General features: G+C 39.6%; 1 protein-coding gene across 3 annotated transcripts in view; it reads right to left on the bottom strand.

Moving 5' to 3' along the window:
- lama5 (laminin, alpha 5) overlaps positions 1–24,363 on the bottom strand; it is a 96,346-nt gene that overhangs the window by 27,832 nt on the left and 44,151 nt on the right. For 2 of the 3 annotated variants that reach the window (XM_032560267.1, XM_032560275.1), the window contains exons 16-49: positions 23,888–24,025; positions 23,632–23,684; positions 22,969–23,068; positions 22,841–22,893; positions 22,011–22,116; positions 21,834–21,933; positions 21,066–21,222; positions 19,985–20,123; positions 17,772–17,914; positions 16,914–17,017; positions 16,609–16,762; positions 15,855–16,018; positions 14,856–14,964; positions 14,181–14,278; positions 10,735–10,951; positions 10,526–10,652; positions 9,536–9,675; positions 9,138–9,253; positions 8,850–9,061; positions 7,711–7,912; positions 6,730–6,874; positions 6,485–6,625; positions 5,165–5,326; positions 4,981–5,088; positions 4,814–4,897; positions 4,016–4,246; positions 3,749–3,862; positions 3,536–3,666; positions 3,369–3,449; positions 3,051–3,265; positions 2,439–2,539; positions 1,615–1,798; positions 976–1,116; positions 735–886 (exon numbers count right to left, since the gene is read on the bottom strand). In XM_032560267.1, the coding sequence (XP_032416158.1) occupies positions 735–886; positions 976–1,116; positions 1,615–1,798; positions 2,439–2,539; positions 3,051–3,265; positions 3,369–3,449; positions 3,536–3,666; positions 3,749–3,862; positions 4,016–4,246; positions 4,814–4,897; positions 4,981–5,088; positions 5,165–5,326; positions 6,485–6,625; positions 6,730–6,874; positions 7,711–7,912; positions 8,850–9,061; positions 9,138–9,253; positions 9,536–9,675; positions 10,526–10,652; positions 10,735–10,951; positions 14,181–14,278; positions 14,856–14,964; positions 15,855–16,018; positions 16,609–16,762; positions 16,914–17,017; positions 17,772–17,914; positions 19,985–20,123; positions 21,066–21,222; positions 21,834–21,933; positions 22,011–22,116; positions 22,841–22,893; positions 22,969–23,068; positions 23,632–23,684; positions 23,888–24,025 (4,622 nt within the window). Of the gene's footprint in view, positions 1–734; positions 887–975; positions 1,117–1,614; positions 1,799–2,438; positions 2,540–3,050; positions 3,266–3,368; positions 3,450–3,535; positions 3,667–3,748; positions 3,863–4,015; positions 4,247–4,813; positions 4,898–4,980; positions 5,089–5,164; positions 5,327–6,484; positions 6,626–6,729; positions 6,875–7,710; positions 7,913–8,849; positions 9,062–9,137; positions 9,254–9,535; positions 9,676–10,525; positions 10,653–10,734; positions 10,952–14,180; positions 14,279–14,855; positions 14,965–15,854; positions 16,019–16,608; positions 16,763–16,913; positions 17,018–17,771; positions 17,915–18,428; positions 18,559–19,984; positions 20,124–21,065; positions 21,223–21,833; positions 21,934–22,010; positions 22,117–22,840; positions 22,894–22,968; positions 23,069–23,631; positions 23,685–23,887; positions 24,026–24,363 lie in introns of all 3 variants that reach the window. The other variant, XM_032560283.1, reaches the window with a different exon arrangement.

Below are 24,363 nucleotides of genomic sequence, written 5' to 3'. Positions count from 1 at the left end.
AGTTCATGAACTGATTTAAAAATCAGCAACATTAAAAAAACTAAAACGCTACCATGCTTAGCTGTGGGTTTCATAAGACAAGGGCTGCAAACAATTGACTTACGATAAATTATTGATTAATTGTTTATTAGATTAAAATTAGCTACGATTGATTAACTAATAACGTCTGCTTAGACCGTCTTTTAGTGTTGTAGTTTGGTCTCCATCCAGCAGAGGGCGCTGCTGGTCATCTTTAAACTAAGCTAGATGATAACAGGATTAAAGATGGCGGCCATACCAGGACGGGAAAGAGCAACAACCCAAACAGAGTCCAGTGCACTTCATGCAGTTTTGTTTTGAAATATAAACCCTCAACAAGCTCCTTAAATTATCACCTTAATAGCTCTGCATGATGGAGCAGCGTCAACTTCTCAACCAAAAATTACTGATTTGCTACAAAGATGAGGATGTGATCATGACACAAAAAAATCGCCAATAAGTACAGTTGATTTTGAGGGCTTTCTAAGTCTAACAATGTGAGAAAAATAAAATTTTCTGTTTATTCAGTCAGAATAAAAGTCATAAAACAATTCCCTCAAAGCTTTGGAGACATTTAACACAGGATGCACATTTGGTTTGGTACAAATATTTGTATCTTGTTTTTCATTCAGCTCCATCGTGAAACACGATGTTTCACACCAAACTCACATTGCAGCTCTTTGAAGCAAATGTTTGGCTTGTGTGTTTAAACTCACACCGACGTCCTGTATGGACTTGTTGAAGCTCACAAGCTGAGCCCAGGACATCGAGCTGGCGTTGAGGTTCCTCAGCTGCCGCGACATGGAGCTGAAGTCGCTGTCCAATCTCTCCAGATCTTCCAGCAGCACGATGACGCAGCTGTCACACACTGAGTGTCCACGCCCACAGGACGCCGTCCGTCAGTGATTAATCCTCCAGTTTCCATTCTAGGTCTGCAGGTATGTGTGATTTACTTACCTTCGCAGTGCATGCCGTGCCGGTCCTCCACAGGGACGCTGTACCTTTCCAAGCAGGCGTCACACTGTCTCCCCGTCATCCCGTTTGGACAGCGGCACTCACCGGTCCGGGGGTCACAGCGACCTCCATGACAGTCGCACCCTAAAATGACCCACAGATCAGTTCAATCAACCAATAAAATTTAAACACATTTCTGCAACAAGGTAGTTAAAAGTGCTTTACGTCATTAACAACACAAAAATCGACAATTGAAGCATTACATTTTGCCTAGTGCCGTCATCAAGACCGTGGTCAGTGTTTCATTTATGATGTTTCTAAAGCAGCTCTAAACAGGTGCTGCTCGTCTAGATTTAAAGGAACTCAGAGTATCGGCCGGTTTGTAGTTTTCTGGAAGTTTGTGGTGCATAGAAGCTGAATGCTGGTTCTGGATGCAGAGCAAACCAGAACCAGAAGTGTAATAGCATAATAATTCCATCCAAGCAGCCTTGGACCTAGCATAGATACAACAATGTTTGTGATAAAGTGGAATAAAATGGTCAAAAAATCTAAACACTCCCATTAAGGAGTCAGTCAGCTGCTGCAACTAAAGCAGAAACAGTGACGTATGACGGTACCGTTAGCCCAGGTGTGCACACTCACTCTTGCAGCCGTCTGGTCCATAGTCCCAGTGTCCGGGAGCGCACTGCCTGCAGTTCGGTCCGTTGACCCCAGGCTGGCAGGCGCATTGACCGCTCTGAGGATTACACGGCTGGACGAGCGCCGCCGAGGCCTCGCACTCACACTGACGACAGCCGGAGCACGAGTTGAAGCCGAACGACCCGTCCTTAGAACAACACAACAGGATGGAAAGTTACGCAAACCTTTCCTTTGCTCATCAGTTTTCTGAACAAGGCACACAACAAATGCATCTTACTAGATATTTTTGTCTAATTTCTTGTGCAAACATGTTATCACACTTGAAATCAGACAAAACTAAGTATGAACTTGTTTTAAGTCAATAATTCTCGAATGTTGAATAAAAATCCTAGTTCTGCTGGCAGATTATTTTCACTTATAACAAGACATTTTCCCACATTATCAGTGAAAGAATCTGTCAGCGGACCTGGCACTTTTTCTTGGTCTATATCCAAGAATTATTGATTTAAAACAAGCACCAATATTTTACTGAAAAGTCACTTCTAAGCTAGTTTTGTCTTATAGTGTACTTAGACATTTGCATAAGAAATTAGACAAAAATACTTGGTAAGACGTTGTGTTTTTGCAGTGCAGAGGCAAACAATAGGCATTGATAGAAGGTCTTATTGTGTTTTGAACACCATCACTTAGACCTAGTTCCCATTTTGTACTTGATCAGAGCAAAATAACCCGACTTAGTGAGCAAACAGAAGCAGAAAGTGTTAAAATTCATAGACTGCACTGTAAAATCCACAGAAAATGGTCAGAATCCTAAAACTGGATCCTACCTGGCAGCGGTCACAAAGCGGTCCGGTGACTCCAGGTTTACAGCGACACTGTCCCGTGTGTGGGTTGCAGGATTCGGTTCCACATGGAGAACAGTTGCATCCTGCATCACAAAAGGAGTAATTTTCTTTTAACTGTGTAATTTTTGTGCTGTATTTGTTGCTGCCTCTTGGCCAAGACTCATATAGGTTGATAGGAAACAGATGTAAGAGTCCAGCGTGCTTCGTCTATTGAAGGACATGCGCATTGTTAGAAAATTACACCGATTGGTTGAGAATTCCCCACACACATTATATAACAAACTTTGATATGAACATGCCAGTTTGGTATGAAAGGTGGAGTTTCTTCAAGATTTTTGTTATTGTTGGCTTGATTAAAGCAGACAGATACTGAGTCCTCTGTGATGATTTACTTTTGTAATTTGCGTCGCCCAGCTCATGACATATTGGCGCCCAACGTGGGGCTCGAACATGCAACCCTGAGATTAAAATATTTATTCCCTACCAACTGAGCTAGCCTTTAAAGCAGACAGCTACTGAGTCCTGCACGATGATTTGTTTCCAGAGAAAAGTAAGTTCTTTGGATTATATATGTTACCCTGAAGCTGAACTCACTGGTGCAGTTTTTGGCGTGTATCGCGTCTCCATGGAAACCAGGAGCGCAGATGTCACAGTGGGGTCCTGCCGTGTTGTGCATGCAGCTGAGGCATTCTCCAGTCAGAGGGTGACAGTCGGTGAACAGCATGTTGGGGTCCGTGTTACTGTTGCAGTGGCATGGCTGGCACCTGCTGCCCAGAACCATGGGGTTGCCGTAGAAACCAGGGGCGCACCTGAGTAACAGGGAACAAAGTTACAAACGAGCAAGAACCTGAACCAAGTAGCTGAACCTGGGGTGTGTGTTTTCCCGCTGCTTTAAGGAGAAGTTATGATTACCTCTCACAGTTTGGTCCAGCATAGCCGTGCATACACAGACACTGCATCCTGTCACTCCTCTGCACGCAGCCCTCTGCAAAGCTGCACAAAGGTAGAGCAGGATGAGTTCCTGGAAAACTCAGTAAGAGTGAAAAAACAGCAGCTCAGAGTGTAAAAGGAAGGCTGACTTGTTGGATGGAGCCCTGAGTGGACAGGGACAACTGGAGCAGGACACGGCCTGTCCGTCCAGGCTGTTGTTGCTGAGGAACCCTCCCCTGCAGCTCTCACAGTGGTCTCCGATTGTATTGTGCTGGCAACTCTGGAAAGCATGTAGAGTGGATATATTTTTTGTTATAGTGTAACAAAGTCAAAAAGCTTTGAGAAAGGAAAGTGAAACTCACCAGACAGATTCCAGATCCATCCAAACACTGGTCCGAATGTCCGTTACAGTTACAGGGAACACATTTTCCCAGGAAGAGTCCAATAGTGTCTCTGTAGTAACCTGGAGCACATTTCTACAGGCAGAAAGGAACGTCAAGCATCTAGTAAACACTTAAGCTTAAGTTTGCCTAGTTGAATCCAAGAAAGAAAAGAGACTTCTTAGACAATCTACATTGGACAGAGGAAAGAACAGAAATCGTTTTCTGACATCCAGTCTAATTCCTCACCTGACAAGAGTCTCCCTGGTAATTGGCCGGACACATGCAGATTTCCACATTGTTTGCATGGCGACCTGAGGTCAGGTCCGCTGCTCCCTCCAACACGGCACCATGGAGCGACACGGAGTGGGCCGACTGAGAGTGAAGGGCTCGGATTTGTAGAGACTCCAGGTTGACCAAAACCATCATCAACTCCTCCCGAGAGACGGGGTTGCCAGTCCGAGCGTGACGGAAACTTCCCTGTAATGACAGGAAAAATAGAAGAAGAAGGAAAAGAGGAAGAAGAAGAAGGAATAGAGGAAGAAGGGGTTTAGAGTCCTTTTGATGCAGTTTCCCAACATATGGAGGAACTGTGGGGATATTAGATCCCAGAAACAGAAGCATATTGCTTTAAAAACTAGCTTTACTGAACATCAGGGCTGCATTGATCACAATAGATTATAACATACTGTTTGACAGACAAAACTAGAGTGAATAACTCTGTTTGCTGTGGTAAATGGCCTGTGTCTGTATGGCTCTTTATCAAGTCTAAAGCTCTTCACATTACATTGTAATGTAAATTAGTTCAAATCTTATGTCAATTAGCAAATATTAATATGAGCAAACAAAGTTTGCGTGTGGGGTTCCTCAAGGCCTCATTCTGGGACAATTTTTATTTAAATCTAAACTACTCAACATGGATTCAGAGCAAAGGCTTAACAATCACATAAAGTCTAACACGCCTTAAGCAGCCTAGCACGATCTTAAAAACAATGCAAATCATGTTTTTTGTCTATTAATTAGATTTCTTTGACTTGGTGACTTTACCTCGACTATGTGAACAATTCCCAGGTGAGGGTCTTCAGGCGCTGAGTATTCTCTCTCCATAAACACCAGGGTCATCTGGTTCCCCTACAGGCCACAGGAACAAACACAGAGATGAATTAATGTGCAGTTTGGATGCTGCGGTCCAACCCGGTTTTGTTATTTCGCACCTTCAGAATAATGTCGGGTCGGGAGGCTTCAGCCGGCAGAGGCAGAGCGTCTCCTCTCATGGTCTGGGTGTGAAGGCGGTACCGCAGGGAACCGCCGTAAGACGAAACCTGGAGGAATGAGAAGTAAAAAACTAAAATAAAACCAATTAATTCAACTGATTTAAACTGGACAGTCTACTGGTACCTTGTCTCCCAGGTAAGTCTTGGGTGCGTGCCAGTGGAGGTCCTGGTAGACATCAGGCACATCACTGAGGTCAGCCTCAATGAGATCCTGATCAGGATACACCGTCACGGGTACTTCCTGTCTGTCTGCCCCGAGGAGCACCCAGCCTTCCATGTCCATGATCTGCAAAACACAGAAATAACCCAGGAGAAAACTTAACAACACCTACACACCTGAAACAAATGAAAGTCTACCAGGACTCCAGAGCTGAAGGACTCAGAGAAAAGATGCATCTAAAGGTGGCAGGATAGAAGCTCTCCAAGATTGGAAACACCTGATCTATTCATAGTTTCCACAAGTCTGAACCGGCAGCGATCAGCGCCATCTTGGTAGGAAAGCCCAGTCAAAGCATGGCTTCAAGACCAACAAAACAAAAAAATATGAGGAAAGTTACATGAACAAAATGGCTGCTGTTGACCCATATGAGACGGAGAAGGAAAATATTTCAGACGATGTGGACAAGCTGCCTCTGACCTCATTACCTGGTGAACAGGAAGAGTGCGTACAACATGGAGGAGCTTCATGGCCAGACATTGATGAACTGAAACAATCACTGTTTAAGTGGATTTTTAAAGGACATACGAACTCTGTGTGAATAAGAAGGTTCTGGTGACTAGCAGAGTAAATACATCTAGTAACAAACACATAGACTGCACGTCCATTTTAGCTAGCAGATAAAAGCTACATAAGCTAAGCTAATTTTGCTAGCTTGGCAGATAAGTAATACAGTACATATCACTGATATTTATCTTAGTATTATACAGAGGAGAGTAAAGTACTCAGCAATTGTTGCCAAGTAATAGTTTTAATAAACTTATATTGTTTAAAAGTTAAGAACGAGGCGAGAGCTAGTTCAACGCTTGCATTTGCTGTTATCAGAGCAACTGCCTACCAAGATGGCCGTCAGTTACAACGTTTACGGACGTGCGACGTCACGTGAGAACAATTAATCAGTTCCAGCCGGATGTGACTGATGTAAGGCAGTCCTGCCTCAGTTCCTCTAAAATGGGATTGTTGATGCCAAACAGGACAGCCAATAATCAATAAATAAAAATGAAGATCTCCATCTTACAGAAGGCTGCAGGTCTGAGTGAGTGAAACCAGCATCTTCATGTTTTAACACATCCATGTTCATAAATCCTTAACGGCGCATCGAATTATGGATGATGACAGAACAGACATCTGAAGAAACGTAAAGCTTCTTATCTCCTGTAGCTACAGTCAGTTGGCAGAAACGTCTCGTTTCAGCTGATCCTGGATCAGGACATAAATCAGTTCTACCTCTATCCGTCTTTTATCCGAGCTTTGACACCGGTCAGTGGCGCCGAAGCAGAAGCAGCTGGTGCATCCTTTCGGGTTGGTAGGGTCCAGGTGGAAGGTACCGATCCTGCACTGGTCGCATCGGGAGCCCTGGACGTTTTCCTACACACACACACAAATGCACACGCACACACACACACACTTTGAGCTGCCCAAACTGGTGGCGGTGCCTGAAAAGGGGCGAGAGTTTTGGGTGTTTCTCCAACCTTGCAGAGACATTGTCCTGTGAAGGAGTCGCACACTTCCTCCTCGGTTCCTGCCTCGTTGCAGTCGCATGGCCTGCAGTTGGGGTAACCATAGAAACCGGGCGCGCAGCGGTCACACTGGCGGCCAACGATATAGTTCCTGCATCTGGAAACACAGATTTTTTTATTTAAAGGTAATCCTTCATCCATCAAACTCTTCGCTCTTTGGATGCTGGTGTGTCTGTCTGGTTTTCTTAATTTTCTAGAAAAATCTTTTAAAATTTTCAGCTACTTTTTGCTTTTACTTGAGTAAAAATATGTCGAAGTAGTGCTACTCTTACTTGAGTATAAATTTTGCGTACTGTGCCCGCCTCTGATTGTAGATAGGAGTAAATGTCTTCAGAAAATTTCAGAAAGTTTGAGATTAATCATGAATATTTCAGAAAAAAATTCTCCAAAAAAAGAGAAAAAAAACCCAATCAAAAATCTTGCAAAAAAAAATTCTAAATTTTTAACTGTTTTTTATTTCTGAGATTAATTTCAAAATTTCAGTTTTTCTAACAAAACTTTTGACTTTTCAAGCGCAGAAATTTCAATGTTTTTTTTCTTTTAAATATTTTTTTTAGAAGTAACTTCTCAGGAACATATAGGATCTTGTATTACATACATAATTTCTTAATATTGATAAAGTATTAGTACTTTGAAAGTACCAGACTGGCAGATTTTTACAGTTAAATCAAAACATTTTTTCTGTGTTATAAGTGAAACAATCTGCCAGTATTAAGTAATTATAAACTTTAAACAAGTCTCTACCTCTTGCTTAAAAGTTAACTTAGTTTTGTCTTATTTCAAGTATATTAAGATACTTGCACTATAAACTATAAACTAGACCAAAAATACTTGGTAAGATTTTTTATTTTTTTCCAGAATCCACTTTGTTTCCACTTCCTAGAAATGGATGTTTGTAGATATCTGATAAAAACTGAAGGAATTTAATTTTACCTGCACTGTCCGCTGTCCGTGTCACAGCTGACGTCAGGAGAGACGATGCCGGGCCGAGAGCAGTTGCAGATCTCACATCCCACCACCGGGTGGCAGCCAAAGGTCTGCGGCTCGCACTGGATGCACTCGGGGCGCAGAGTCCGGGGCGGACAGATGCAATCCCCGGTGACCGGCTCACACAGCCGCGTACCGCAGTTACAGGCTGCAGGGAGAGAAGTTAAATAAAGGAATATATATAATATATATATATATATATATAGAAGTTACCGACAGCCAGAGGAAATGTCCCTCAACAACAATGTAATGAAATATACACATGTGAACATGGAATATATGCTTGAGTATTTATTTCCACTGAAACAAATTTTTATAATAGTAATACATCAAATTAATGTTGTGTTTGTTATTTACATAGAAAACAAACAAACTGACTGTTTAATTCTTATTGAATTGTATAATTTAAATCTTGCTAGCAAGCTAAATATGTAGCTAAAAACTAAATATTTAGTATGCAATCTAAAACTAAATTGCAAAGTTAATTTTTAGAATGATGCTAAATATTTAGTTTACTAGTCCTGTCCACTAGTTTGCTATTTAGTTTGCTAAATATTTAGTTTGAAGATAAATATTTAGATGGGAAACTAAATATTTACCTAGCAAGCTAAATATGTAGCTTCAAATTAAATATTTTGTTTGCTAATTAAATGTGTAGTTTCGAGCTACAGTAAATATTTAGTTAGCCAGCTAACTAAATAAATATTTAATAAAACTAAGTGTTTACTCTGGAGCTAAATATTCAGTTTGGAACTAAATACTTTATTTAGCTTGCACACTAAATATTTTGTTAGCAAGCTAAATACTTAGTTTCACACTAACTATTAAGTTTGACGACAAAATATTTAGCTCAAAGCTAACTATTAAGATTTTAAACTAAACATTTAGCTTGCTTATTAAATATTTAGTTGGAAGCTAACTTTTATAAATCAATGGAATAGATGATAGCCTTTAATTCTAAATATTTTTATGAAATATATGCACTAATGTGAAACATTCTCTCAGTCTGTATTTTAAATTTCTAAACTTCCTGTTTCAGGACTAAATTCTTCACCGATTCTGGACCTGAAAGCAAATCGACTCACGCCTGCAGTTGGGAAACCCCCAGTAGCCCGTGGCGCACATGGAGCAGTCCCGTCCAATCACGTTGGGCCGGCACCGGCACTGACCGCCAAACGGCTCACAGGCGTCGCTCTCGGCTCCGGCCTCGTGACACGCGCAGGGCATCGCGCCGTTGTTGAAAAACGCCGACAGCGACACCGCCGAGCTGAGGCAGAACGGCGAGGCGGCGGCGGGACTGCAGCGGAAACGTTCACCACGTCAGTGAAGCAGCAAGACATAAAATAAAATATTTCTCCGCTTGGGCAACTGACTTCACAGAGAAGCTGTTCTGGCCACAGTTGCTGATGAAGTCGTACGATTTGTCCAGAGGTTCTTCGTTCAGGTAGCTGGAGCTGTAGCTCCGCTCAGGAACTACAAGAACGTAATCCTGTCGAGACATTAAACGGGAATTCATTCCTTCACATTACGAACCAACAGGTAGTAACTAGTTACATTTAGCTGAGTAACTTTTTTTAGTCTTCTTTTACAGACCGTTTCATTAGGAAGGTCAAAAAGTGCCAAAATTTAATCTGTTACAACTCTGAAGATATTTGATTATGTGAGCTGCAACAGATTCAGATCAGAGTTGGGTAGTTCAGCCTCATATTTTCGGCGTATTTTGGAAGAACAGAATCAATTTGATCATCTGATAACGGAAGCAAAATCTCACCAGCCACAAAGTTCTGCCTGCAGGAATCTGAACGGTGAGGAAAACGTCGTGTTGGGTCACATCCAGCATGATCTGGTTCTCCGAAACCAGAATGTTCCTGCAGCCATAAGCATGGGGGCAGAACGAGGCGTTGGTCTGGCCTGAAACACACACACACACACCCCCACACACACCCACACACACACACACACACACACACAGAATCAAAGTCAGCTAGAGCTCCGTTATTATCTCTGCTGCGTTCTATGCACAGAGTACAGAAATGTTGATATTTTAAATATTAGCTGCGGATGCATCCTGTGCAACGAATAATCAAGCGTTCACTAAAGGAATGCTAGGTTGTTGCATTTTGGGCGATAAAATGTTTATTTTCAAATGTATTAATATTTTTAATATTGTGTTAAGTAAGCTTAAATGGTAAAATGAAAAATCTGAGGAATTTGGAAATTGTTTTTATCTGATTAATCAATTAATCATCAGAATACTCAAGAAGATTCGCTTAGAAGCTGCATATATAATATTTTCATTTAATTATTATTTTGTAAGTACACAATCTTTTGTGAATTGTTTTTGATCATGATTGATTTGTAAAAGCATACATCAAAGGAATGCTACTTTATTACATTTTAAGGAAATTAAATGTTCCTTTCCCTTTTTAAAATAAGGAGTTGAGATATTTAATAGCATTTTTAGGAATTTTTAATATTGCATAAAATAAACTATACTGATTTAAAAAAATCAAGAGGATGTAGATTTTTAAAAAATCCAATTAATCAATTAACGTCAGGATAACCGACACAGTACTGCTACAATAATACCATAACTAAAATAATAGTTAGCTGCAGTCCTAACTGTTGTATTTTTAAAAAATCAGTTTCAATTTCACACATTGATTTTTTGGCCTTTTTTTTTTTTTTTTTGGTCAAAGAAGACAAATTTTGTTGATGTGTAAAAGGTGTGAGATATTTTTTACAGTGTAGTGTTTGCTACCCTGCCAGATGACGCCTCCATTGATGTAAACCTGGACTGGATATGTGGGATGAAGAGGCTGGTGAAAATGGAGGATGAAGACGTAACGGCCGAGAGCCTGGAGGCGAGTGGAGTACACCGCTGCATTCTGGGTAACGGAGACGCAAAGGGAAACTTAAACAGGAAGTTACTGTAAAATGATCATCTGTTTAAATCAGCAGCTTTCAAACCTGCAGCGAGTCCAGGCGCATGTGGAGGCTGTTGTCGGCTCCGAACGGCGGCCGGACGTCTCCCATCCAGACCGGCTCGTCCCTCTGGTTGGGGGACAGCGGCGGGGCGGCGGCGGGGGACGCCTGGACCGGAGCGTCCTCCGTGGACGAGCTCTGGCCCTCCTTCAGGACCAGAGAGTCTGACGGCGTCTGGAAGCGGGACGGGACACAGGAGGAGCTGCGGCGGAGAGCGATCACAACGTGAGGTCATCATTTCTGCAGCTGCGTTTCCGTCACAAATTCACACAAATTTTTGTCGAAATTCTGCCGATGTTGAAAAAAAACTTGCGATTTCAGTGTTTCCATTAAAAATCACACATGAAGAAGCTTGTTCATGCGATAAATCACTATTTATTTATTGACAAATTAATTCAGTAATTTTAACCTTATTTATTTTTAGCAAGACAACAGAAGGAACAGCGGATGAAAAACAACCTTTTGGCTAATTCTGTTCATCAACGTCCCGACCAATCAGAGGCCAAGAGCAGCAAAACTTCAACACAGTTTTACTCAAGTAAAAGTAAAAAGTAGCCGTCCAAGACTCAAGAGTAAAAAGACACTAGAAAATTTCTGAAGAAATTTAGCCGGGGCCTGCCAAGGCGTGCCTGTCGGTTTGGGCCCAGCGTTGTCACGCTACAAATTAGCATCGATGCTAAAGAACGCTGCAACGTGATCAATAGCATGTGGAGAATCACAAGAACGTTAAGTAAGGTGGACGTGCACCATTCAGTATGATTTAAAATTTTCTCAAGGCTTTTATTTTGGAAGTTTTGTTAAACTTCATTTCAAAGGGCCAAACTAATCCCATGTGTAATAGTCGTTGGGTTAAATCAGTTATATAATGCTGAAAACGCAAGTAGTTGATGTAAAAATATTCAAGGCTTTTATTTTGGAATGTTTGTTAAGCTTCATTTCAAAGCGCCAAACTAATCCTATGTTTATCAGTGCTTTGGATAATAAATTCACATAATGCCCAAAACAGCAAATACCTGATGTAAAATTGTCAAGGCTTTTAATTTGAAATTTTCAGTATGCTTCATTTTAAAGTTCCGAACTAATACCATGTGTAACAGTGCTTTGGATGAAAAAGTCAAATAAAGCCAAAAAGAGCAATTACATGATGTAAAAATATTCAAGGCTTTTATTTTGAAATTTTTGTTAAGCTTCATTTCAAAGCGTCAAACTAATACCATGTGTAACAGTGCTTTGGATGAAAAAGTCAAATAAAGCCAAAAAGAGCAATTACATGATGTAAAAATATTCAAGGCTTTTATTTTGAAATTTTTGTTAAACTTCATTTCAAAGGGCCAACCTAATCCCATGAATAACAGTCATTGGATAAAATCAGTTATATAATGCTCAAAACAGCAATAATCTCATGTAAAAATTCTCCAGGCTTTTATTTTGAAATTTTCAGTATGCTTCATTTCAAAGGGCCAAACTAATACCATGTGTAACAGTGCTTTGGATGAAAAAGTCAAATAAAGCCAAAAAGAGCAATTACGTCATGTAAAAATATTCAAGGCTTTTATTTTGAAATTTTCAGTATGCTTAATTTTAAAGTTCCAAACTAATCCCATGTGTAACAGTTACTGAGTTAAATCAGTTATATACAGCCCATAGCAGCAGTAGTTCTAAAGGCCAGTTCAGTCCTGCTCTGTTTCAACTGAGTGTTCCACTATAGATAGAACTACAGTGATGCGTATTTGTAGTCCTAATCAGCAGCCAATAGCCTCTTGAGTTCCGTTGCTATGGTAAATAATTTTCTCACCAAAGTGTGAACTGTTAGTGAGAGAGGCTGGGGCAGAGAATATTCTATTTGAGCCAACAGGTTTTACTGAAAAAAAGCATTGGAAACAAATCCTTCCCGTTCGGGAACCGTAATACATATTCGAAAACCGTTTGAAGCGTATGAGAGGGCTATTTGTCGTCTCCGATAGTCCCGAGATTCATATCTGTACCTCCCTCAGAGCATTTACAGCGATGAGAGAAAGAAATGTTGTGCCCAGATCTGAAATTGTAGTCAAATACATGGGAGAAAGCCTGAGACAGCATCAGAAAATCCTGTCGCATGACTTTGCTCTGAAGCACCGTGACAGAAAACCATACGGTCTAGATAAATTTCGAAAACATTTTACCGGAGCAGACATGCGTATCAATGTCAGGACCGATTTTGATACCAATCGTGCGATATTTGTGGGCGTGATGGCGATTTCAAAATTATTTTGGGGTGAAAAATTGTCTTCATTTCTCACTCTAGCCGAGATCTAATGGCCCTGACTCTCACTCTAATTTTAGGAAAAATGAGAAACTTTGGGTCGCTTAGAGACAAATTGTGGACAAACCGTAACTGGTATCGACGAGCCGTCTTCACTTTCGAAGAGATCACAGACGTATCTACAAAATGAAATTTGAATGGCATTTCTACGTGAATTCGTGACGACACAGAGAATCCTCAAAAATAGGGTATTTGTAGGATTTTTCCCATTGACTTATAATGGGGGTTTTTTCGTAGTTTTTTGCGAATTATGTCGCCATGTTAACCCCGAATCCCACCAAAAGTAATAGCTCCAATGGCGTGAATTTTCTGCACGTTTTGATACCTCATTTGTAGGTGTGCACGCAGCGGTATGAGCCGCATTAACGGTTACGGAAGAAAAATAAATAATACTTAAAGAGACGCTTTCTGCCGACAATAGTAATAGGTTCCTGCCATTGCTTTGCATGGCAGGCCCCAATTACTTTTTTTTCTGCGTTTGAAAGGTCTAAAAAATTTTAAAACAGAAATTTTGAAATTAATTTCAGAAATTATCTAGAAGAAATTGGAATTTTTCAACATTTCAAAAGTTAAAAAATTTTTCTTCAGTTTTTTGGGAGCATTTTTTTTCTAGAATATTTATGATTAATCTCAAAATTTCTAAGATTTTTGGAACAAACTGACTCCTACCTACAATAAGAGGTGGGTAGAGTATCCAGAAATTTTTAATCAACTCCTAAAATTAAATGAAATTAAATGAAGAAAATCCAGCCATGGCGCCATCAGCCATCAGAAGAGACGTTGGGGTGATAAGCTCCGCCTACTTGGGAGCGGCTCTGTATGCGGCGTTTTATGGAAACAAACCATCATCTCCCTCCTACTTCCTGTCGTCTTCTTTGTGTTTTGTTTATTGATCATGTGACTCGGGTGATGCAAAAAAAAGAGAAGTGTTTCCACTGCAGTTTTGTGAAATGCGTCTATTTTGATTTTGATTCCTCATCACAGCGCAGAAATTTTTTATCTTCTCTCAAAATTACTGCATTTCTACTTTCATAATTTCAGATTGTGTACCCTGTGTGTGTGTGTGTGTGTGTGTGTGTGTGTTTACCTGTCGTCATAATTTCAGATTGTGTACCCTGTGTGTGTTTACCTATCGGGGGAGAACTGTCCATGCATCCCGATGCAGTGGAGTCCAGGCTCAATAAACTCCAGGGTGAAAACGTCTTTGGGCACCAGGTAGACTTTGTGCTGCAAACAATGGAAAAACGGTGAAAAGATAAAAGTTTAAACAGGTACAGCTACATTAATTCAAATAATGTGATAAACATTAAGATTTTCTGTCCCTTATTTTAGGGAGTGAAGGAGATTTTTCAAGCCTCTATCTCGTAATTAAAACTGCAACAAACAATTTCAGTTATCAGTTAATCACTTATCCTGATAATTAATCAATTAAAACAAATTAATTTAACCAGTTATGCATTTTTTAAATACAATATCAGAAATGCATTAACAAATGCAAATAAACAATTCAATTCCTTTTTTTAAATCAATATTTTGCCTAAAATGCAATAAAAACAGCTTTTTTTTAGTGAACGCTTGATCGTTTGTAGCAAAGGATAAAAAAATATTTCAAACATCAACATTTCTGCTTGACTTATTTACTGCTCAGCTCTGATTATGAAAATGTAAACATTGGAAAGTCGCGGCGTCCCTCCACATCCAGCTGCTGGGAGCCTGATACACCCAGAGCTCTGGTTCTTCATCTTCCAGTGATGGTTCATAGATTTTTTTCGTCTTTGTGACGGGACAGAAGAATAATTCTCACCAGAAAGAAGGAGGCGCGATCCGACGACAGCTGGACGTCGGCGTCGGTGGCCAGAGAGAAAACCGCCACCCTGTTCTGCTCGTCGACCGCCACGACTCGACACAGGAAGCTGCAGAACGCAGACAGGAAGATGAAAGAACCGCCGACCGAGAACAAACCGGAGCTGACAGAGAAAACGTTCAGCGCTCTGTGTGTTTGTTTCCATGTGGTCACTGAGGACCACATGATGGATGAATTTTCTTTTTCAAATAAGTTTTTTATTTGGGAAGAAAGATTTCCTGCACCGTCATTAGTTAAAGCTTCAGACATTCAGGGTCAAAGGTGAAGGTGGAAGCAGAAAGTCCAACACTGCAAAAACACAAAATCTTACCAAGTCATTTTAAGTTTAGTTTCCAGTGCAAATATCTTGGTACACTTAAAAAAAAAAGACAAAACTAACTTACAAGTAACTTCAGCGAGAAATAGCAGCTTGTTTGAAGTCGATAATTCCTTAATACTGACCATATTGATTCTTACTGGCAGGTAAGATATTTCTCCCATTTTGTAGGTGAAATAATCTGCCAATGAAACTGGAACTTTTTCATCAATATTAAGGAATTATTGTATTAAAACAAGCTCCCATAGCTTGCTGAACTTATAAGTTAGTTTTGGATTATTTTAAAAGTAATATGACAGTTGAGCTAGAAACTAGACCAAAAATACTTGGTAATATTTTGTGTTTTTACAGTGTTCTTCAGGACAAATTTACAGAAAAGAACGTTTTTCATCTTCGATGCAAAATGAATATTTTTTGTAGTTTTGGCTTAATTGTCCCCAGAAATTTGCCTTTTTTGTGAGTTTGTATGCTGTGGTTAACGATTAATCGTTCACAGCTATTTAAACAGTCGATTAATCACAATTAATCGGTTCAGCCCTAGATCAGATACCTGTGTGGCTCAGTTCCAGATAAACAGGAAGTGGGTCAGAGAGGCGGACGGACGGACAGGTGTTTGTATTCACCTGAACTTGCAGTGCAGCAGCGTTACCAGGTGGCGCTGCAGTGGCGCTCCAGGCGAGTTGACGGCGACGCTCAGCGTTTGCGGCAGCTCTTCTTCGCTGGAGTATTCGACCACCAGCGTGTAGTCTCCGGGAGAGGCCAGACGTCCCCGCAGCTCGATGCTGATCTGGACCAGAACCGAACCGTTACAACATCTTTCCCTCTTTTAATGCTGAAGTGTGCAACTTTCACAGAAATATGTTTTTTTCTGATGTTTGTTAAAACTGTGTGCATCTCATGACAGTTTGTTATGGGACAGATAATCTGAGAAAAGGTTGATCTCCTCCATCTCCTCCTTGGCCAAAAACAACCAATCAGAGCCAGGAGGAGGGTCTTAGCACTGTCAATCACCCTCATGTACTCGCCGGTAAGTGTGCTAAAGGAGAAACAGCATATCGGTGCAGGAAAACCTTTTGTCTGCTGGCTATGCTAACTAGCTCAGCATTGGTTGCATGCTGTGTTGTGATGAACCAACCGTAGCTTAGCAATGAGCAAAGTGAAGGAGATAAGCAAGAGAGTGATTGACAGCGCTAAGACCCGCCTCCTGGCTTTGAATTTCTGGGAGAAGCTTAATTTTTTTCCACAGATTTTCTACGTAATGATAATTTTAACATGTCAAGAACTATTTTAAAAATAAAGGTTATATTCTGCAGCTTTAATTACTTAATTACTCTTAAAACATATGAAATAATCAGATATTCCCAGCGGTCGTCTTACATCCAGCCCGCTGCAGACGGCCATGTCGGGGTGACGCGGCGTGACCCTCTCAGTGGGGCATGGCCGCGGCAGGTGGTTGTCATGGCGACAGCTGGCGTCGTTTCCGGAGATGGAGGGGAAAGAGTCCAGAGACAGGTACTTGTACAGCAGACAGCTGGACAAACATATTTAAAAGAAAGACAATTTAGAGATGATAATGAACTTTGAACAGAAAATTTGTTATTTTAATATTTTATAGTGATAAAGACATTAAAATTGACATTGCCTGAACAAAATTCTTTGAAAAATCAAATAATAATATTTACCTTTGGCTGTTTTCAGGCACAGAGCTGTATGTGCAGGGCTCAGTAACTCTGATCTGCAGGATGGGAGCTTCATAGTAGGCACTGGGCAGCAACACCAGGTAGTCCTGGAAGACAAATAATAATAAAAAAAACTCAGTTAGTTTGAAAATAAGGATAAAATATCATTGCAATATTCAGTGGTGCGTTTTATAAGATCAATGAAAGTAATGATAAAAGTATTATTAGTTATAAATCCAGTCAAAATTCTGCAAATAGAAAAACTTCTGTAAAAATATAACTTTTATCATTACTATTATTAACTTCAATAAACTGTGTTGAAGCCTCTAAACAGAATAAAGTGGCTGAAAAAATTGTGGAAAAAAAAGAATAAAACAAATTTAAAAAACAATTTTAAATACAAAAAATTAAGAGAAAAGAAAAACAAACGACAAAGGTAAAAACAGAAAATAAGATGGAAGAAAAACAGGAAAAAATAAAGGAAAAAAATGGAAAAAGAAAAGAAATATAGAAAAAATTATTTTATGAAAAAAGTAAGCAAAAAATAAATAGATAAAAAAAGAGAAAATTAAAAAAACAGAAACAAAATTTAAGGAAATGGAAAGCAGAAAATATAAACTGTAAAAGAACAGGAAAGAAATTAAAGACAAAAGTAACAAAAGATGTTTAGAAAAGATATCTTAAATGAAAAAAGCAAAAAAGAGAAAAAGGAGAAAAAAAATAAGAAAAAAATAAAATATTTAAATTTACAACAAGACAACAAGTTATAATAAATAAATGATAACAGTCATTATGACAGTATGAACAGGGAAATGAAGCCCAGATCCAGGGTTCAGACGACACTGCAGGTGTTCCTGTTACCAGGGAGATTCCCTCCGCTTCGATAACGACGGTCCAGGTTCCTGGGTTCAGCACGAACGGCTCCACGAAGCTGTTCTGGGGAACGTTGACGAAGGTCGGCTGCACACTCGGAGCAAAGACGATTTGTTTGGACTGTTCCGAACCTTAAAACCCAAACATCAGAAAAAAACTGCATCAGTTTCCAAATCTTTCCAAAAGGAAGTTAAACTAAAAATCAGTGAAGTGTTGGAGGAACTCAGGAAGAGACAGAACTGATAATCTGCTGTTTTCACTGCAAAAACACAAAATCTTACCAAGTAAGTCTGGTCTAGTGCAAATATCTTACAACACTTTAATGAGACAAAACTAACTTAAAAGTAAATTTTCAGCAGGAAATAGGAGCTTAAGTAAATAATTCCTTTAATATTGATGAAAAAGTCCTTGTTTCATTGGCAGAATATTTCACTTATAACCTGGAAAAATATCTTGTTATAAATGAAATAATCTGCCAATGAGACAAGAACTTTTTCATCAATATTAAGCTACTATTTCTTCCTGAAAATGTACTTTTAAGTTAGTTTTGTCTTTTTTCTAAGTGTTCTAAGATATTTGCACTGGAAGCTAGACCAAAAATCCTTGGTTAGATTGCGTGTTTTTGCAGTGTTGGGTGGGACGTACCTCTGCGGTTGGCCTGATAGGCTGTTATTTTACCGCTGGAGGTGACTCCCTCAGTATTGACATATCTGAGGATGAATCGAGTCAGATAGACGTCTGCCTCGCTCACATAAACCTGGAGCTTCACCGCAGTCTACCAGGACCGGGTCCGAGGCGAGAAAGAAAATACGTAAGTCTTACACGCTGACATATCTACTGATCTGTGGCCCTGAAGAGGAAAATATACGGAGCTTAAAGACAGAAAGAGAAGTCACCACCACCACCGCTGCAAACAAACAACCTTCGTCTGACAGGACAGGTGGGAAAGACAGACAGGAATGATGATGTTTCTCCACTAGAGTTTTGCTACAATTACCACTTTTTGATTCTGCAAAAACATTATAAACACGTCGCAATGTGACGTCTACATCCCAAAACTGCTAGCTGACCATGGCTAGCATTGGTTTTAGCTGTCAATATAACCTTAAATGTATGTGTGATGCATAAAAGAAAATAGTGTTTGCTACTAATTGTCAACACTTGAACAACTAGATAACAGGATTTAAAAAAAATTAATATAAAACTGGTGAGGGAGAGGGACGTAGGTCGGTTATGCTAGCTTGACTATGACAAACTTAACATGTAGATGTGCTGCAGAATTTAATGTTTCGGTTCAGTTTAAAATAAAAAAGCAACCGACACACAGATCATTAGAGCAGCTGTTTAAATGAGCTGATCTCTGCATCAGTGTTCACATATTTGTTTTTTCCCATTGTTTCACCAGGGAAGAATAATTACAAAAGTTATGATTGGGATGAACAAGGAAGACAAGAAGAGAGTTAAGAGACTAATATTTTCATTTCTGGTTGCATGTATGGAGACAAGAACTTCAAGTTAGCTGGTTGTTGAGATTTTGTTAAAGTGTTTGTTAAAAGGTGGATCGGGTTCCATGTGTGGCCCTTGAAGTTAAGAAATTCTAAACTAAATTTTACATTTTTAATTTAATGAATTTCCACTAGTTTGAAGTTGCCTGTTTACGCCCCAAAATGCAGAAATTGTTTTTCTTTTAATAAGTGAACAATTCAAAGCTCTTTTTATGTTCTGAATCTCTAAAGATAAACAAAAAAACATATTTTTAAAAAGTAATAAGCAGAAATAATCAAGTCATTTATAATTTTTTAATCTAATGAACTTTGTGGTCTGCCTCCAGTCTGAATTTTCCTATTCACCCCCAAAAATAAGGATTTTTTTTAAATCTTTAATGATAAACAAATTTTGTAAAAATAAATAAATAAATAAATGTTTGTTGTTAAGCAGGAAGATAAACCTCTCAAACTAAATGTTAAATTTTTAATTTAATACATCTTTCTGTCCACCAGTAATCAAAATTTGCCCTTTTTGGCCCTGAGGGCTAAAAGTTTGAACTCCTCAGGGCATAAACTCAAAGTCCAGATGAATAAATGAGCTTAGAAACATTATTTAGAGAAAACGAGAGGTTCAGATCCACCACCTCCTTTTCCAAATATATTAAGTGAACAAAAAGACAGAAAAAATGCATATTTTCCCTCATTCTCACTCACAGTTACCACAGTAGTAACTCCTGCCGTCCTCTATGACCGACACTCTGCCCCAGACAGCAGAACCGGCCCTGTTGCTATAGCGAAGCGCCACACGGAAAAGGTCCGGAGAGGTGACAAACACCGACACCAAAACTTTGGACTGCCAAGGAAACGGAGAACCAGGAAAGACGAGAAGATGGGGCAGAAAAACAGAGGAGCCAAAAGTTAGAAAGCAAAACGACCCGAGAGAGAGAGGAAGAAAACGAAAAATAACAAAGGAAAGAGGAATAATTCACAGACAAATCACCAACATTGACCAAAAGAAAAGTTTGATACCATCACCTTTAATACCAAACATCCTTTATTTAAATCAGCACATTTCTCTTTGGTGATTAGGGCTTCGCAGTAACCAATAACCAGTAACCAATAACCAATAAATCAATAAATCACATGATAAATTAATACAAACTCAATCATTTCCATTTTTCTTCTGTCTCTCTCTTTCTACCAAAAACTGGATGACAAAAGTCTTCAGTTTGGTGTTTTGGTCTCAACTTTCCCTTCTGATGAAGGACAATTTCTGTCCATTTTATTTATTGTTTCTGTTTTTTTGTTAATTTATTTTGGATATTTAAGATGTCTTCCAGTCCCAGGGTTAAATGTTCATTAGGATTTAAAGTTAATCCAACTTTGAGAATGTGTTCTTGCATTATTATGTCATTAGCATTGTATTACTTGAAAACGGTCTCAAAACAACAATATTGTCGTTTATCACAATAATTTCTGGGACAATTTATCGTCCAGCCAAATTTGTTATCTTAACAGGCTTACTTTTTAATTTTTGCCCTCCAGAAAGGTATTGATAAATATATTTCCCTAAAAACATGGACGATTGATGATCATCAGGCTCAATTCATAAGAAAACCACAAATGAAATGTTTTTCACTGTATGATTCTACCAAAGAGAAATGTCCAACATTGTTCATTCATGAAAGAAAAAGAAAGAGGGGCCACAGTCATCTACATATCTCTACATATAATATAGTTTTTAATAAGACAAATGAAGTCAGTATTCTGCAGGCACATTGAATGCTGACCCCACCTGGATCTGGGACATCTGAGCGTAACCTCTCCAGCTGAAGTCTGGGAACTCCAGGAGGTTGTAACCGAATCTCACCGGCCGGCCGTCCAGCATGGTTCCCTCCTCTATCTCAAACTTCAAATGGTGCAGATCCGGGAAGTAATGATCCAGACGAGGCCTGCAGGCAAACGACACAAACAAACAACCGTGAAGACATGCTGGATGTTACCGTTCACCTCCAGAAGTTTGGTGTATGTGCGCAACGCTGGATGGCAAAAAGAGGACCTTTTTTTTTTTTTTTTATCCAAGTAAAAAAAGTCACTTTTATTTGTCTTTTTTCAGGGTCTTTGTATCTCCACATAGACCAGTTGCCATGGCAACCATCTGACAACAGCTCTACTGGGTTGGTTTTTTTTTTTACTGATCGGAAAGACACCAAATTCTGCAGCACATCTACATGTTAAGTTTGCATAGTCAAGCTAGCATAACTATGACAGGCATAAATTTACTCCTATTTTTTCTTCCATCTACAATGGCCGCCGTCATACAGAACTTCCCTCTCTTTATAATTTTTGAATTAAATCTTTTTCCTGACCTTGTCATCCACTTGTCGTGTTGCCAATTAGTAACAAAGCCCTGCTTCCCTTTTCTTTTATGTTCAACACACATTTAAGAGTTAGTGTCTTATGTTGAGATGCTTCATAAAGAGAGTCACAGTTGAGGTAAAGATGAGGATATTTCTGCATTTATGAGAAAGAAATGCAGTTCTGCCAGGTGTGTTAGACTCACTGGTTACACCTCGGTCCCTCCACGTTGGGTCTGCAGTCACACTGACCGTTTTGTTGGCCACAAAACTGACCCACTGAGCCTCCGATGTCACACTGGCAACCTGAAAAAACACCAATGCACATTAGCGACCAGCTAATGTAGAAAAGCAGACATTTAAATCCATCAGGTGCCACTCACCCTGGCAGCCGAAGTAACTGTGAGTCTGCAGGTTGTAGAAACCCTGTTTGCAAGTGGAGCATGTTCCACTGCAGACGCCGGGCTTACAGTGACACTCTCCAGTTTCCTGCCAAACACAAAAATACAGTAAATATATACAAAATGGAAAAAAAACATAAATATATGCCAAGGACATGAACTATTTCTTACATCCATCTCATCAGGAAGTAAAATCTTCCAGAGGAAATTTATGTTATTGACGATATTATTTAAAATTAATTGGAAAAACATACAATTTCACCAAGTATTTTTGGTCTGGTTTCTACTGCAAATATTTTGTTACACTTAAAATAAGACAAAATTTACTTCTAAGAAACTTTTCCGTAAGATCCAGTAGCTTGTTTTAAGTAAATAATTCCTTAATATTGATGAAAAAGTTCTAGTTCCACAGGCAGATTGTGAAAATGTCTTGATATAAGTGAAAGTTTCGCCTAAGAAATAATTAATGTTAGAAATTCATCTATAAACACTTTATAACTCATTAATAACTTGTATTATGCATTAATTAAGGGAGAGAAGAAGACTAGATGATAAAAATTGTCTACAATTGTTTATTGTTCTTACAAAGTCATCTGAAATGCTCAACTCCAGATAAAATATATATAAGTGAACAGAGTTGGTTCACTATTTAGTAAGAAACCAGTTGATTTTGTCTCCTTCTCACCCTTAATAAATGCAAAATAAATAGTTATAAAGTGTTTGAAAGATGAGCTAGACTTATATTTCACAGCTATCAGCTTCTCCAGCTGGTGTAGAGATGCTTTCAGAGGAGTAAGAAATGTTTATTTCACCTGTACACATTCTGCAACCCCACTCAGCGTCCCAGCGATGTTACACTCACAGTCTGCAGGAGAAACCAGACAGCTGTTAGATCTACGGTCTGCATCCATAGAAATGAGGAAAGTGTGAGATTTCCTACTGGAGCATCCATCAGCGGCATCAGGGGAGAGATTCCAGTACAGAGGTTTACATCTGTCACACGCCGGGCCCTCCACATGAAGCCGGCACTCACACTCACCCTGCAGGCACCAATTAGAGTCCATTAAAGCTGCAGTATCTAACAATTATAATACATATTGTTTCTCCATATTTGCAGAAGCTGTCATCATGTCGTGACAGTCGGTGAAAAAATTTAGCTACTCTGTCTTATCCCAGTGCTAACTAGAAACAACCAGTCAGAGCCAGGAGGCGGGTCTTAGCGCTGCCAATCACAATCTTGCATAGCCTGTCGTGAATGCTAAGGCTTGTTAGCATAGCTACCGATATCGGTGGATAAAGTGTTTTTTTCTGTAATGGTAAGTTGTTTCTCCGCCATTAACACAGCAGCGAGTACATGAGTTTGATTGACAGCGCTAAGCCCCTCCTCCTGGCTCTGATTGGCTGTTTTTGGTTCATTTCTTCAGACAGCAGAAGCAGCTCAGGGAGGAGATGTTTATCCGTCTCATAAACATGATACGGTGACACTTTTAACAAAAATGTAAAAACCATATTCCTTTTAAAGTTACAGACTGTAGCTTTAAATTAAAACTGTTAAAAATGTAAAGCTTTGGAAAGCATGAGAGAAAAAGCAAGCAGGACTTACAACAGGTGGCAGCACAACGTACTGAACGGATCCGGCTGGGTGGCAGGTACCAGCTGGCAGGAGCAAAGAAAACAGGGAGCACAGTTTTGACATGTTATAATTTATGTAAGGCTCCAATTCAAACTGAAGTACAAAAACAAGTAAATTGTGAAATTTAGCATAACAGATCCGCTTTTGTACTGTAATATTTCCACCTCCAGTAGTCAGATGTTTGTTGTCGGGTTGCAGGCGGTAATTATTTTTTCCGTTTTATTACCTTGGCAGTCGGGGAAGCCGTAGGAGCCGTGTGCGCAGCTGTCGCACCGCAGGCCGCCCACGCCGGGCAGGCAGGCGCAGCGCCCCGTCTGCTGGTCGCAGGTGGAGAACCGCGACCCGGCGGGGGAACACTGGCAGGCTGCAGACGGAAACACACAGTCACATCATGCTTTCAATCAGCGGTGTCCAAAATGAGGCCCGGGGGCCATTTGTGACCTTCAAACTAATTTTGTGCGGCCCTCAACTGCAATTCAGAAAGGATCCAAATTTTGCCCGTATAGATGCAGATGGAAACTTATAATTTGTAATCATGGTAAAAATGACTAATATTGTCTTCTTACACAGGAAAATGTAAATATTCATCTTTTCATAACCAAGTCTTAACAAAAACCAAATCTATCCAGACACTTTTACTGAAAAGACAACTTTGCTGCATTTACATTAGCTTCTATTCCCTCCTAAAGTTCACTAAATATA

This window comes from Xiphophorus hellerii, chromosome 1 (genome assembly GCF_003331165.1).
Source record: "Xiphophorus hellerii strain 12219 chromosome 1, Xiphophorus_hellerii-4.1, whole genome shotgun sequence".
Classification (NCBI taxonomy): Eukaryota; Metazoa; Chordata; class Actinopteri; order Cyprinodontiformes; family Poeciliidae; genus Xiphophorus; species Xiphophorus hellerii.
Note: the sequence above shows the minus strand (reverse complement) of the source record. Positions and strands in the feature narration are given on the sequence as shown.